Source organism: Delphinus delphis, chromosome 11 (genome assembly GCF_949987515.2).
Source record: "Delphinus delphis chromosome 11, mDelDel1.2, whole genome shotgun sequence".
NCBI classification, from domain to species: domain Eukaryota; kingdom Metazoa; phylum Chordata; class Mammalia; order Artiodactyla; family Delphinidae; genus Delphinus; species Delphinus delphis.
In genome coordinates this window covers 52,261,288-52,277,621 of record NC_082693.1, presented here as the reverse complement: position 1 = coordinate 52,277,621, position 16,334 = coordinate 52,261,288, and the positions used below count along the sequence as shown (strand labels likewise).

The following is a 16,334-nucleotide window of genomic DNA, read 5'->3' as shown; positions in this document are numbered from 1 at the left end:
TTCACGTCCCTCGATCACCTGGAACCTCCTATTATTTTAAACACGTCCAGCTTTTGCTCTCCACCATCCCACTTCCATGGTGCTAGACAATCTGCAGTCTTGGTGCCAAGGAATCCACTGCACCTCTGAGCCTTTGCAGGTGTAGATTCTCTCCCTGGAATGTCCTTCCATCTTTAATACCTAAATCCAACCTGTTCTTCAGATCATAGCTCAGCTATCACCTCCATCAAGAAGCTTCCTTGACTTCATAGGCTGGGACGTATTCTGACTCTACGCTCCCATCTATCATCATGCTTATCTTCTGGTACCGAAACTTCATGTTTATAGATCTGACTCTCCCTTTGAACTGTGAGCTGAAGGGCAGCAATTCAGTATCTTGATCACTGTTGTATCACCAGCACCTAGTCCAAAGTCTGGTACGTGCAAAGCAGGTACTAAATATTTGTTTATTGTAAACAAATAAACGTCTAGATGATTAAATTGATGGACAGATGAGTAAATTAAAAAATCAATAAGGGAAATACATGATGCATTTTTTAAAAAATTTGGCCACACCACGCAGCATGTGGAATCTTAGTTCCCCAACCAGGGTTTGAACCCAGGCCCTGGCAGTGAAAGCACTGAGTCCTAACCACTGGACCACCAGGGAATTCCCGTATGCTTCATTCTTAATGGACCAGATCTCTTCACGAACGTTGAATAAAATATTCTCTCCAAATTAGTCACATGTCTTTTCATTAAATTTTTTGTGGTTGCCCTGGTCCCACCCAGTAATACCCTCTTTCAGAGTACCAAACGATGAGACTTTCTGAGCTGGAAAAGCTATCTATTAGGTGAGAATTCTCTGTTGAGAGCTGCATTTGTCTCATTGATATTCACATAGATACACAATTTATCCAATTTAGATTTTCCATGGTTCCATGGACTCAGTTTTTAATAAAACCGTGGGTATACGTACTTCATCCATCGAGGGTCTTAATTTTGCCCGTGTTGCAGCACACTGGCCTGCCAAAGAGAACAGCTTGGCGGAAAAATTCCGAGGACAGGGATGTACTTTCTTATCTAGAAATGAGATGCATGAATCGAGGCCTCTCTTCTCCAGCAATTCTATAAGGAGATCCCTCTAGGAAGAAAAGGAGACAAACTCATCACTGAGAACTCAGAATCTATCCAAAAAGTGACCAAGAAATAGGCACAGAGATGAAGACAATTCTTACCAGCTGGATATGCTTTGGCTCATCTAACACCACTTTACAACCTGTCAGAACTTCCATTATTACCTACAAGGAACATATAGAAAGTCAACTACGTAATATTAATATTATACACATAGTAATAATTACTAAATTATTATAAATATTATTAAAATATTACAAATATTAAATATATACACATAATTAGTCATGACTATTAACCTCAATGCTGAATACAGTTCATTCTAATTAATGACTTTACATTTCACTACTTGATTGATTATACAAAATTAATGTATAAGACAATGAGTAACAGAAAATCAATAGGTCTAAAAGCTAAAGCCTTTAAAATAATTCTTGGAATTTAGTGTATTCTTGGCAACAAACTCTTCTACTTTGTTAACTGGTAGTCGGTACTTACAATCCCAAAGCTGTAGACGTCTGTTTTAACAGAAAGTCTGCCCTGTCTGATATACTCTTCCGGCAAGTACCACAAATGCTTACTGCTGCTGCTGGCCATGCTGAGGACAGAGCTCTGAGGTTCTAGGTGGGGTCGGATGTGTGCCATGGCAAAATCAGTTAGTTTGGGTTGAAACTGGTCATCCAGAAGTATGTTTGCACTGAAATTGTGATCAAGGGCAAACAAGACAAAAACATCATAAAGGTATTTCGAAAACAGGACAAGCTCACCATTACATCTGATTAATTCCAAGTAAAGCCATATGTTATTTTCCATGAACTTTTTAAAGGACATTTTCTCATTTTTCTTAAAGTATAAATCCAAGTGTTGTATAAAACCTAAACCAAAATCCTGACCTAGGAACAGCAGGCGTTTCAAATTTACAGGCACATGTATGGAGTTGGTGGCTAAAGCTGATGCTTTGTCAACAGGAGAAACTAAAGTTAACCAAAGCAGCTTTCCTTGTGTTCTTCTTACATGCATGTAATGAGAACACTAACTGAGTTTTAATCAGATTATAGTTAAGTGTCTGATGTGCACAGGGCTGTGTTGTGGAATGCCCGGCTTAGAGCTGCTGCTCTGCAGTGATTTGAGGAATCTTCGGTAGCCCCTGCCTTCCTAATAACACTATTCCGTTGTTCCACCTCTATGGATTTTTTGTCTTTGAGTCTTTTTTAAAATATAACTATCTGCAGAGGCAAAGGCAAAGTGCTCAGAGTCAGTTTTAGCTGCTTGGCACATAAACACCTCAATAGTCACTTAACATCTTAGCTGAGAATAAGCAGCAGATCCTTTTATCTTTGAAGGGTGGTCTTAGCAGGGGTGGGAAATGATAAGCTTTTCACAGGGCACACGCCTGGGAGCAAGTCCCAGCTCTGCCTCTTCCTGGCTCTGTGACTGCCGGTGGGTTACATCACCCTGTAAGCCTCAATGTCATCTTTCCTCACATGTGAAATGAGGAAAAAAATAGAACTCACAGAACTGATATGGGGCATATAAATAGCCTGGCATACAGTAATGCTCAATACTGGTAGCTGAGATGAAGATTAGCAACCCCTCATAAGACAGCAGATGGATATTGATAAAAGAAGTGGGTGGATCGTGAGAAAGCCATCTACTTTTCCACTTTACTTAGGGCTATCTAGAGCTTGCTTTTTGTCCCCTGAAACCAAAGCTTCCAACAGTAGGCCTGCCCATCCAAAATGCCACATGGGATATTTGTAGTAAAAGTGGTAATAGCTATAGGATAAGAAGAAGAAATTCTTAGTCTAGAACAAATATTGGATCTTATGAAAGAAATTCTTGCTGTCCCTATACAAGTAGGCCCACAGGCAGACCCTAGTTCTAAACTACAGGTCTTATTATGATTCAGAGTATTGAGTCCTAGTTCTATTTAGAAGACTTGATGCTAATGTCTTGAGAATTCTAGTCCAGACTTTGTCTAGGACTGAGTTGACAACAGACAAAATGATGGGACTCCCCAAGGCCCTTTAAGGATAGAGAAAGATGTGCTCTAAACTTTATTTCACTCTCCCTCCCCTAAAGGTGGCAGGAGAGTTTCAAGGTCCAAAGAGCCCACCTTGTCCATAAGCTGAGGGCCTTTACCTGTTGCGTGATCCTTGTACCTACAAGGAGAAAGTCAGAGAAGGCCTGGCTCTCTAGACTTGTATCAGTAAGCACAGTCCTCATTATTCTCCTTGCCTGGTCTTTTCTCCCCAGATATTTCAAACCTGGCAGTTTCTGAGGCCAGATGGGGTCTCACACAGCACCATCTATGTTACTCCTTACCTGGTCTTCCACTTTCTCAGTTGGAGAACAGTGGTAGCTATCCTGAACCTCTGAATATGGGGAATACATTAGAGCCAGATCCTACCTTCAACCCAGCTCTAGATAAGAACAGACATTTAGCTCTTAATGACTTCTTCCATAGGTGTACTCTTCACTTGCTCAGATCAAGGCTGGGGCTTCCAGAGATGGCCTGATCATTTCAGAGTCCCGGGGTATTTAATGCAGGAGTTTGCCAGGTGTGCCAGGAGGTGAGGTGGGCAGAGAGTTTCATTAACTCTCATTACCAGGACCCAAGCTTCTGCCCCCCTGAGAGCCTGGCTCTCTTCTGCCCCCCTGCCCTACCACTGCCCCCCACCCCGCTTTATTTCAGCATAAGAGGAGGACAGCAAAGATCTGAATGCCAGATCTTCAAGGTCAAACATTTCATCCTCTTCTTCCTTCACCCTAGCCTTAAGAATGGCATAAAACCATAACTTAAAAGAGAATACAAAAAGCTGAACTGGTGAAACGGAATCCCTGAAGAATAGGTCTTTTCTAAGTACAAAAGGAAAAAAAAAAAGAAACACCACCACTCATAATCTAATCCATTATTTGATCCTCAGAAAAACTGGGGAAGTTTTCAGCAACTGGTGACTCATGCTTCTGTAAGAGGCAGAGGTGAGCTGAGTAACCACAGCGTTACACAGAGTTACACAATAAAGGACTTTGGGTTACACAGAGGACTTTGGGTCAGTGAGAAGCCATCAATAAGAATGTGAAATTGTTCCAGGGCACTGCATTTACACTTTGAATAATGCAAGTGTAAAGACAAATTGTTTACCAGCAGACTTTAGTGTACAACATAAATTTTGAGTCCAGTGATTTACTCTGTTCTAAATAAAGGTTAATGGTAGCTGAGGAAGAAGGATGTTCTCTTTTAGGAAAGTGGGAACTGCAAAAGGCCCTTCAACAATCAATTGTACCTGAATTCTTTCCCCTCCTTCAACCTCAAATAGAATGTTCAAACATAAGGTGCCTTCAGCTACCTTGCAGGTCAACTGAATGCATTCCCCCTACAGGAGTAAAAACAGACTAACAAAACAAAGACAACATAAAATAACTAAAATCATGTAACAACAGAATGCAACAAACAGATGAGAAACATCCAATGGCCCACGCCTTCAATTTAGTGCTTCTACCACCTATTTCTTCTCTTCTCTATCACAAGGCTACTTACTGTAGCAGAGAGACCACCACCTCTCTAGATAACTCTTCTAGCAGAAGGACTAGTAGTGGTACATTAAGGTGATGGGGAAAATCCCACACAAAGTGGTGAATTTGTATTCTGATTCTGGGGATGTTACTTCATCTCTCTATTGCTAGGGGTCTCTAGCACAACTCTTTTTGGGCACCTTCGGCTCACGTTGTCTCCTAATTTAAAGCTGAAGCCCTTGGGCCTTAAATATAAAGCAAGATGATACACCTAGATTGTATCGCAGGATCTGAATTTAAGTGCAAATATGTTTGACGTGTAAGCGCATGACTGGTTTTTAAAAATCTGTATCTATATTTTGATTTTAGGGGGAGCTGTCTGTGCTCAGTAGCCCAGTCCCTGAATACCTGGCAACTCTCAGGAAAAGTCTAGACTTCACTTAATTGGCCCCAGAGATAAAGAGCACCCAACTGGCTCTCCATGACAGCCTGAGGCAACAGGACAGCTTGCTGTCTGTGTCACTGCTGTTGCAACACTAAGACACCCCTCACCAGATGAGGGAAGACCCAGTTTCTCCGACAACCTGCAGATTACTGGAAAAAGGCATACACACCCTCTCCCACTTCAGCATGCAGCGTATCTGGCCTCAAATGATGCGAAGCTGAAACCCTTAATGCCCCTCTTGGATTATACAGCTTTCCCTTTCTTTCCCATTGACCTAGGCAGCACTCAGAGACAGTATTATGGCTTGTTCTTGCTTTATTGGTGTCTTGTGAGTCCTAGGCCCAGACGATAAGGGGTCTTCCTCCTTTAAATGTGAAATTTCGTCTCTGACCAAACTAGCGCAACTTCCCTAAGCCTCAACTTCCTTGTAGGTAAAAAGATCTGATGATGCTTACCTCACAGGATTGTTACAAGGCCTAAATGAGAAAACATAAGCAGAGTGCCTGATGCACAGGGAGAGCCTCGAAACATGCTTTCAAGGATGTAGTCTGGCCACTGTCCAGCCTATACCCACCACCTTACCTTAAAATCCTACAGAACTTGGTTAGGTGTCTCTAGAAGTTCAAGGACACCAATTTGATGTAACAAAGGTACAGAGGGTTGCAGGATAACCCTGGAGATCTGAACACCCTTGGGTTAATCAGTTTCCAGGCATCAGTTGTGTTTCAAAATAGTTCCAGAGAACTTCTGGAAGAACCTGACTAAACTAATATTCCCAGATATTTTAAGACCATGGAGAGAAAAATATACATATTGTTTGGTATGTATGTGCGCAAGCATGTATGCATTCCTGTATATAAATAAATGAACACTGGGGTTTAGAGACAATAGTGGTAAATAAAATTAATAGGGAAAATTTTAATTTACGTAATATTTGTTTTGGCATTCCTTAGAAAAAACGAACATATTTGGATATTTTAGAAGAAGGCAGGCACCAGGGGGGAAACAGGAAAAATCTGAAGAAAAAGAATTGCTATAGCTAAAATGTCTCTGAAAAACAAAAGTAGGTTTTTCTTGGCGGGGGAGGGGGGTGACGTCAGACAGGGAGGAGACTGGTTAATTAAACCATCAATCAAACAAACATTTGCATTCCCTGCATTTTCGGTCCCTGCTGAACGCTGAGCTGGAGCCCAGTGGCCTCGCCACTCACATCAGGTCTTGCGGTAAAGGCAGGAGGAGCTTGGGCCCATGGGCAAGGGTGACACAGTCACAATGAAGGAGCCCATGTGTGGCTGCCCACCCTCCTTCCCAACTACTCAGTCTTTCTAGTCCCTCACAAAGGAAATTCCCTACGCACTTACTAGGCCATATATATTTGATCAATGTCCATTTTTTAAAAATTCATTTTTAAGCAGATGGCTTCTTCCTTCCTTTCTTTCCTAGACCACCTCCCTTGTATGAAAGACTGTTTCACTTGGCAGGAGACACACGGCCATACCATAAGAGAACATGATATTGTAGGAAACATTAGAAATGTTCCCCAAGATTATCTCCTCACTTTGGCAACATTAACAAGAATGAATGTCTGGGATGAAAAATGCCAGGGGTAAAATGCATTTCAATTTAAAATCATTCATAAATGTGAAAACAGTTAAGCTCGCTAAGGAATAAGATGGAAATAACAAGAAGGTTTACTGCCTTCAGATGCTTTTATGTGATCCCGTAATTCAAAAACTTCTTCGTTTTCCCCAATAAAAATGTGAGGGTCTTTCGCCAAGAACAGAGACTTCAACTCTTTAGAATTCTTTTCTTTCAATCCTTTTCCTCCTCAAATTCCACCATCTGGAAATGGATTTTGTTTTTATAACATTCTCTTTGCAGAGTTCAAATTACTAAGACATTTTGGGGGTAACTAAACCAGCAGACTTCTTGAAAATACCTTTGAAATGTGGTCTCGGCTTCATCCTTGGTGTTCTGCAGCTGTGTCCTTGACAGTGTCTTCCTTCAAAGACCATTTACTCTCCCTCTCTGCTTGCACAAGGCGAAGATTCCGAATGCAGACCACCAGGCCTAATCTCCCCCGCAAAGTCGGCTGCCTGCTGCCGTCTTCACTAGGAGTCCAAGGTCAACATTTCCAAATTTGCACATACTAATTATGTTCTCCTCTCCTGTCCCATTTCCCTGCCTCTGCTGATGAAGCCGACATGCTCCCAGGAGTCCCGGCTAGAAAGGCTTAATTGCCTAATAAGAGCATGACTGCTGGACCCACACAAGAGTGGAACCCACCTCTTCAGCCCATCTACAGATATGTGACTGAGGCAGGTTACTAACCTCTGGAAGTCTCAGCTTTCTCCTCTGTCAAACCAACGAACTTGATAAGACCAAATGATGCGTAAACTCAGTCCCCTGGCTTTCACTGAGTTCCCTAATACGTCTGCAGCCTATCAGCCACGCTGAAGGTACTGACGCTTAGCTGCGCAGTCAGGATAGACTGGGCTTACTGCTGTCTGGGGGCCTTCTTTATGCTGCTCCCCTTACCTGCAAAGTACTCCCTCTCACTTATTGTCATCCAAATCCACTATGTGGCTTGATTCACCTCCTCCATGGAGTTTCCACTCGACTGCTCTGAACTCCAGCGGCCCTCCTTTCTCCAAGTTCCTACTGTACACCCTGCCCTCTTCGATTTGGCACTCCCTCCGAGACCAGCTTCTGCTGTTTACAGAAGCATAATGCTGAATCTATAGAAGATACCAAGTAAACATCTGATCATATAATCAGTTTGTAAATTAAGAGAATTTGAAACCGTAAGCAGCCTTAGACCACTGGGCATAGGGCAGGTATGTGGCCCAAATGTGGCCAAAACATCCTCCCACAGTCTTGGCAGACATCACTAACTGAGTTCAGAGCCACCCACCCCAGATTCCCTTTCGACAAGGCACACGGGAAGTCATTACCAACCAATCAAAGATGGAATGTGAGACGAAACAGATTTGTCAGCGCTGCTAAAAGTATAACCACTTGTTTTCAGATGAGGTAAATGAGGCCCAGCTGGTTGAAATGACTCATTCTATGCAAAATAGCTTACACTAAAGCCTAGCCCTCCTACTTCCCTGTTCAGTGTTCTCTCGATTTACTATAGTTAACTGAAAGAAACATCTTTTGATTCAGCTATTCGTAAAAGATCAAGAAACTGTTGATTACAAGGCAGAAAGGAAATGAATTTCATCCCTTCTTCTCTTTAGTTGTATATAGATCATTCCGGTGCCAAGATAACGGCTAATGGACGAGTCACATTTTGGTGCAGCGCAGAGGAAGTTCCAATCATTAGAGCTGCGCCCAAAGAGAGGTCTAACAATGTGCTGTGCAGGGGTCCAAGGACAGGTCAGATGAGATACCTGAGTCTCCATTAGGTGGGAGGAACTAAACTCACTGCCAAACCCTGTGCTTCACAGAGATAATCTTATTTCATCCTCACAACCCTGGGAAGAAGTACAGTGGTTCTAGTTCCATATAAGGAGACTGAGCCTCAATGAATTGAGTAATTTACCCACGATCACGCTGCTGGAAAGTAGTAAAGCTGGCGTTTGTACTGAGACCCCAAAGGCCACACCCTTAGGCAGTGACAAGAGACAGGGGCAGCAATGAGAACACTGGGGTGGGTGCTGGAAAGGGGGAAGGACAGGGAAAAGACTGGGGAGGGGTGTTTCTGGAAAACAGGCAAGTCAGAACTCTCCCTAACCTGCTCTAGGGTGAGCAGGTGTCTGGAGGTGCCTCCTGAAACATATCTGAGCTCATCCTCACTCGGGAGCTGATCAGGGGAAAGCTTGGCCAAGATCTAAGAAAATGTGATGTCATGTCATTCTCCAGCCACAACCCCTAGATTTGTGAGTACAGAGCACAGTACAAAAACAAGCAGGTGAAATAGCGCAGAATTTGAAAGCAAGAAGAGGTCCAACTCGAGATTATCCCACTTGGCTCTGATGTACAAGTGAGAAAACTGTGGCCTGAGAGTGGGGGCCAGGGCCTGGACTCGAACCGAGACTTCCTGTGCTCTTTCCACGTCACCCCCGTGACAGCATTTCGTGTTGCCCAGACAGAAGGTGCTGCTCACACTTTGGGCGCCAGGCTGCTGAAGGATGACCTTACAATCTTCATTTTTTAAACTATTTTTAAAACGACGAAGGTGTGAGATTATCAAGCTTCTTTGCAGACAGAATTAATTACAGAGAATGAAAAGAAACTTTGGGATATCATTCAGCAACTAGAGACTCCTTCTTGAAATTTCTGATTCCCTGGTTTGAGACAGAAAGGTCTGATGCTGAGTTATTATTTTTCTAATAAATTTTATTTTTATTATAAGAGTAGACATAATCCTTAAATAAGAATTTAATATCAAGTAGAAGTAAAAAATAAGCCATTAAATGAAAAGCCATAGTCTCTCCATCTAATTAAAGCCTTATTGATATTTTGGTATGCTCCACTTTTAATCTTTTTTTTTTTAATTCCTGAAGTTGTAGTTCTACAAGGTTATAATTGTGTACTGCTTACTATTTCAATTTGGCTTTTTGCACTGTCACTTTACGTACACTGTATGTTATTTCATACTATTAAAAACAATATTTAATAATGTCAAATGATGCATGATAACTCTTCGGTGATTCATCAGTCTGAGGCCCAAGTGCAGAAAAGAAAAGAAAGGTTTTCCATTTCTCACTTCAACAAAAACAGGGCCCTGACTTACTCACAGAAAAGGTCACTGTTTTAACACATACTGAGATGCCCTTTTTTGAGCCAATTATCAGGGCTGTGCCACAAAATGACATCTCTTCAAGAAGCTGCCTTTCCTCGCAAAGAATTAGAAAATTAATATGACAAAGGCCGAATAGTAGGGATTTCAGACGTCCCTGAAAGCACAAGGCTGTACACAGTGGGACCAAGAATCGGGGAGGCCCAAGTTTAGAATGGAGTAAAGGATTCATTTAAAAGAGATTCAGCAAGAGGGAAGAGATATGGGAACATATGTATATGTATAACTGATTCACTTTGTTATAAAGCAGAAACTAACACACCGTTGTAAAGCAATTATAACCCAATAAAGATGTTAAAAATATAAAAATAAAAGAGATTCAGGAGGGTGATCTAGGTCAGCCAATTCACGTTTGGTCAAGACTGCAGGGGACTGAATGTCATTACCATCTGACAGATGTTCAGTGCCCTGAATGAAATGAGCTGTTCTCATTCCAGTTTCTAGAGAACAGGTGTGCACATCACCAAAGGAAGGGGGGAAAGGCTACTGTTATAGTTGGCACTAATTAACACCTTTGCCGGCAGGCTCAGCAGAAAGGCCAAGAGTGCAGTGACTGTGGAGGGGGCTGAATTGCTCTGGAACAGACGGGGACACACTGATGAACCCTTGTGAAACCACAATTCTCAAATCAATGCCCAGAGCCCCAGAATTCCACACCTTGACACATGACTGGGTGGGTGTAATCTATAGATGGTTATGTTTGAGCCCTTGAACCCTCTGGAAAACCCAGAAAGGCAACAATCCGCAGCAGCCCCTTCACCAACAAAAAATAAAATAAAATACACTGCTAGCTTCACTTCCAGCTCAATCCTGCCTCTTCCATGAAATTCTACCTTTCTCTGATCAGATCTCTTTTGCTACTCGTATCAATATTACCTGCTGAGCACTCTGTGTTATTTAAGTGATTTTATAGCTCAGCACATCCAGACAAACACCTGGGATACTGGCCTGAAAGATATAGCCTCCTTTTAAATTGTCAGACCACCTAAGAGACTTCAGAACCTTTCTGTTCCCACCTATACCCCAGAGAGAAGAAGCCTCAGAGCCCCTTGTAAGAGCCTAGCTTATCAAACCCAGGTCCTCAGCCTAGGAAGTGTTCAAAGCTCCATCCAACCCTCTCCCCACAGTTTTCCTTATTTTTCTCCAGTCTTATCTTTCATTATTCTCCAATCTCATCCTTTCCTCTCCAATCAACCAACTTGTCTTTTTTTTTTTTTAAAGTGTTTATTTATTTATTTATTTGGCTGTGCCGGGTCTTAGTTGCAGCATGCGGGATCTTTAGTCGTGGCACGTGAGATCTAGTTCCCTGACCAGGGATCAAACCCAGGTCTCCTGCATTGGAAGTGCGGAGTCTTGGCCACTGGACCACCAGGGAAGTCCCTCAACTAACTTGTCTTGATTTCATTATACACCCAGCATTTCTTTACTCTGTTCCCTTGAATAAATTATGCCTCCACCAGGAATATTCTCTTCTCTTCTTTCAACCAATCCACTGACAATGACCATCTCCTCAAAGATTTGGCTTGGAACTACCTAATTAGAATTAGCCTTCTCAGACCAACCACACATTAGGCATATATAGTGTCACACTATATATTTTCTGTGTTTTCACTATCGATCTGATCATCAGGTTGAAGCTTCCAGGTCAAGACTATGATCGTCAATGTCTTCCCCCCACTGTGGTCTAAGACAATGCTCTGCACACAGCAGATGTCCCATAAATATTTGTGAACTAAAATGAATGTGATTTGCAAAATGTTCAATAAACATGTGCTAACACAGAAAAGATTTTTATTAAAAGAGAACTTAGTTTGTAGGTCCACTTTTCAAACGCAATAAATTGATGACAGAGGTAAGGGCTATGGACTGAATATTTGTGTCCCCCCTAAATTCCTATGTTGAAATCCTAACCCTCAATGTGACGGTATTAGGAGGTGGGGCCTTTGGGAGGTGATTAGGTCATAACGGCTCCCCTCATGAATGGGATTAGTGCCCTCATAAAAGAGACCCCAGAGAGACCCCTCACACCTTCCACCAGAGAAAAGACGGCCATCTGTGAGCTCTCACGGGACACAGAATCGGCCAGGGCCATGATCTTGGATTTCCCAGCCTCCAGAACTATGAGAAATAAACGTGTACTGTGTATAAGCCACTCAATTTACAGTATTTCTGTTAGAGCAGCCCAAACGGACCAAGACAATAAGTAAAAGGGTGATAAGTAAAAAGGCTGACCGGCCAGAATATCTCTTAGCCTCCGCCTCTGCTACTCCTACCACTTCTGGACCATTGTAACAGGAGCCACCATTTAGTGAGTGCATCCTCTTTGCCAAGCAGCAGATAGACTTTCTGCCATTTAACCCTAAGGGGTAGAAGCTATTATTCTCTTATTAGCACTTCGCAGAGGAAAAAACCTGAGGCGTAGAGGAGTCAAGCAGTTGGCTCAGAATCGCATTTTAAAGCCAGCTTCTTAAACCAGAGCTCTCTGATTTAAACGATTGTGGATACTGAACTAAGAGGACAGGATGGCAAGAAGGTGGGGAGGAAAGTACAAGAAAAAGAAAATCACTTGGTCACATTTTGCAGCGCGCCATGCAGCCGACTTCCTCCCTAACTGTGGCGGCTGCAGTGGTGTGGCCCCATTCTTCCTTCCTGATCCAGGGAGGCACTCGGTCCCCAGCAGGCAGGTGTGGCTGCTGAGGGCTCCCAGTTGAGCCCCAACCTGGGAATTGCTAGTGGGAGAAGGGAGCTGCCTCACCCCAATACAGCCCCACTCAAGGCTGGCTGGATGCAGGGATGCCAAAACCCAAGCACCTTGCCTCATCTGGGGATAGTTTCTAAGGGCCACCCCAACTCCAGCAGTCCCCGTGGCATCTGCCGAGGCCTCTACTTCCATATCCCAGCTCAGCTTCTCCAACCGCCCGATTCTGTCTTCCTCCTCCTTCCCTTACTTTTGTTATTCCCGAGAGCATTCTCAAAAAATTCCCCTGCAGGCAAATCTCTGCCTCTGAGCCTACTTCCTGGGAACTTGCCTGAAGACACTTGCCAATCACGAGGAAGCAGAAATGAGGGTCACAGCCTGTGCTCTGACCTAAAAGCAGGAGAGCCGTGCTGGAGGGGCACATGCAAATCTCCCTGCCCAGTGTCGGGAACTTGCCTGAAGACACTTGCCAATGATGAGAAAGCAGAAATGAGGGTCACAGCCTGTGCTCTGACCTAAAAGCAGGAGAGGCGTGCTGGAGGGGCACATGCAAATCTCCCTGCCCAGTGTCAGCTGTGGGAAAGCCTTGTGACTCAGGCAGAGCCGGGATCCTGATGTTCCCTTTGCTCTGGTCGGTGGCCTTCCCTGTCCCCCTCTCCCATCAAGTACCAGGACCTCCACACTGTCTCCCTTCTCATCCCTCTTTCCTATCAAGCTCTGCTTTCAGGAAAGGAGGTAATGAATCAGTCACACAAAAGGAAAATGTTTAAAATTAATGGATTACTTCATGGGATTAAAAATAAGTTCAGGGCTTCCCTGGTGGCGCAGTGGTTGAGAGTCCGCCTGCCGATGCAAGGGACACGAGTTCGTGCCCCGGTCTGGGAAGATCCCACGTGCTGTGGAGCGGCTGGGCCCGTGAGCCATGGCCGCTGAGCCTGCGCGTCCGGAGCCTGTGCTCCGCAACGGGAGAGGCCGCAACAGTGAGAGGCCCGCGTACCAAAAAAAAAAAAAAAAAAAAAGTTCAAGCCACTTTAAACCAAAGAAAGAATATGTATAGCAAAATTCCAGGTATTTATTTATCTATCTACCCAGTTAGAATGTATATTTAAGCACCTACAGTGCTGAGCTGGCTGAGAGCTGAGTGGAAGAGGGAGGTTCCACTAGGTGGAACCTAGGGGTTGGTTCCACCGACCGCTGAGACTTTCACTGTCCATCTCTGTCCCCGGCCCCATGAGGGCGCACAAATTTTACACTGATTCCACGGGCAGTTGATGAACTGCCACACTGCGACAGCAGCAGATTGCCTACGGGTTGTGTCCCCTCCACCCTACCCCCACCACTCCCCCAGGACAAAACAAAATCTAGAGTCTTTTTATATGAAATTCACTTCACCAGAAAAACAAAGTAAGCAATCAGTTCCTCTTCCGTTCAACTTGAAGGCGCACTTAAAGCTTTTCCCAAGATACTAGGTGATGGTTCACAAGAGGCAGAGCCTTTTAAATTCAGTCTCCCCTGCTATTCAGCAAAGGTGTATTTACCTACTTTGAGACAGGTTCATGATGAAGGGCACACAGGAAAAATGCAGAGCGGGGTGGGGGTGGGGGGGTGGTTTGCTACAGGGTATACTCTTTGTTTGAATGATTCTTTATGTCTGCTGAAGAAGAAAGAAGACGGAAGATGTTGCTTCTAATTTTCTCACGTGTCTCAAAAATGAACACTGGGATTGCCGCTCAGCTTGTCACAGGTGAGTACCTACAGCTAGGAGGCAGCGGGCTCAGTGGCATGGCAGGAGGCTGGAGACTCAAGAAGGAAGAATTTAAATTGCCGATCACTACTGTTATCTTGTGAGGAGTCCCTGTATGAGCCACTTAACCTTTCCCGAGACCTCAGTTTCTTTTTTTAAAAAAGTGAGATGCATACAGGTTCATTTCACAGTTTGCTGTGCGGTATAATTAATAAAATACACAAAACTGCCTATCCTACACTGTTCATTAATAATTCCCAAAGATAATACAAACTCTCCGATTGGCAATATAAGTGCAGCCTTTAAAATTTGGTAGACATGCTTTCATTAAGAGGTAAGATTTTAAATACTTCAATGAGATTTCTTAACACATACACACACATACCAGGGAAACTATAGACAGAAAATAGGGTGAAGTCCGACTCATCCATGATGATGAAAGGGGCCTTCAGCTGTAACCTACAGCGCTGGGATAATTTACCTTGATATACTGCCACAGATGACGGAGCACGGTTCCGTGTTGTGCAAGTACTGAACGGCTTTGGTTGTTCCTATTAATATACTGATTCGAATGTGCCAAGAGAGTGGGGCTGTGTCACCCTGAAAAGACAACAGTAGTTGGTTTGGTTGTATTTTCTGAGTAAAAACCAATAAACGCTAATGAGGAGGTGGCGAGGGGGGGTAAATGAACACTGTAGTTTACCATAAGCGATTTTTAATTCAAAATAGGTTTTCCTCTACTACCAACGCTGGTTCTAGGCCCCTTTATAGGCAATGGAAGTACCCAATAATTTTAGTGTTATCTTAATTGAAATATGGCTAATAAGATGTTTAAGAGTTCATTAAACAAGATTTTAAAGTTATTGTGGCACGATAGTGTGGGTAACTGAAAATAATCCGTTTTTATTCTCATCTTAATTGAAATTTAACCAATTTGGAATCAGTTTTTAAAACTTATCTTTCAGAAACATCACAAAAGAGAAACCATGGCATTTATTCAACCTCGTTCCTTCTCTTTAAGGTGTCTATCACTTTTATGTCTATCCTTTGTACTGAATGGTACTTTGCGTAAAGTTATGCAAATAAAAATTGTCTGAGAAATGAGGGTAGTTGATGTAAACTCATTTGAGACGTGGTATCAATGAGGAGTAAGGACCCAGCAACTCTTCTGGCCACCGTGTTGCACAACACACAATAGCTCAAGTATTTCAGCAGCTGCCTCAGGGCTTTAGAGGGTCAGAGTATCAGGCAGAGTAATAGATATAACTTACTACACACTGTAATCTGTCAAAAAGTGATCCATTTCTCATATACGGATAAACCAGGCAAAACTTCTCACTCTCTGTAAAATATGCAGCCAACTCCAATATGTTTGGATGTTGGAACCTTGAAACAAAAGATTTTTTAAATCCATCAAACTGTTTATTCAAATAGGAAATGAATAACACTGTTTTGGGGATGGTAGGGTGGGTTGGGGAATAGGTATAAAGCAGAATATAAATTTGGCCAAGAGAGAAGGAATTTCAATGGACACATGATACAGATTTGCCTTCCAAATTGGTCTAAAGCGTTCTGACAGATATTAGCCAATATCCAAACATAAGACAGACATCTTAAGAAAGTAAAGAGTTCTTAAGATTTGGGGTTTGGGAAACTTTACAACAAATAGAAAACAATATTTGATATTAACTTATTTTTATCAACATGAAACCCAATATAACTTATTTATTAAAGATAATACAAGTGAAATTATCCATTTCATTGCTTCAGGTATACATGTGTAACTAAAATCACCAAAATAGAAGAGTTCGGAAGACTGTTTTCATTCATCCATTTACTGAATGCTACCATGTCAAGTGCTGTACTAGGCCCCAGTCACACAGTTAAGAGACATCCAGTACCTTCAGAAAGCTTGTAGTGTTACCTGAAACCCATGTGACTAGTAAAGTTTGATGTTGAAAAACACATCACTGATTTTTAAATCCCAGAATTCTATGTCAGTATCGTA

At 42.9% G+C, this 16,334-nt stretch overlaps 1 protein-coding gene across 3 annotated transcripts in view; it reads right to left on the bottom strand.

Annotated features, from left to right (window-relative positions):
• The window catches only part of IRAK3 (interleukin 1 receptor associated kinase 3), a 70,602-nt gene that overhangs the window by 8,250 nt on the left and 46,018 nt on the right, over positions 1 to 16,334 (bottom strand). For all 3 annotated transcript variants that reach the window (XM_060025174.1, XM_060025173.1, XM_060025176.1), the window contains exons 7-11: positions 15,598 to 15,712; positions 14,808 to 14,926; positions 1,615 to 1,813; positions 1,218 to 1,280; positions 959 to 1,123 (exon numbers count right to left, since the gene is read on the bottom strand). In XM_060025174.1, coding sequence (XP_059881157.1) covers positions 959 to 1,123; positions 1,218 to 1,280; positions 1,615 to 1,813; positions 14,808 to 14,926; positions 15,598 to 15,712 — 661 coding nt within the window. The remainder of the gene's footprint in view (positions 1 to 958; positions 1,124 to 1,217; positions 1,281 to 1,614; positions 1,814 to 14,807; positions 14,927 to 15,597; positions 15,713 to 16,334) is intronic.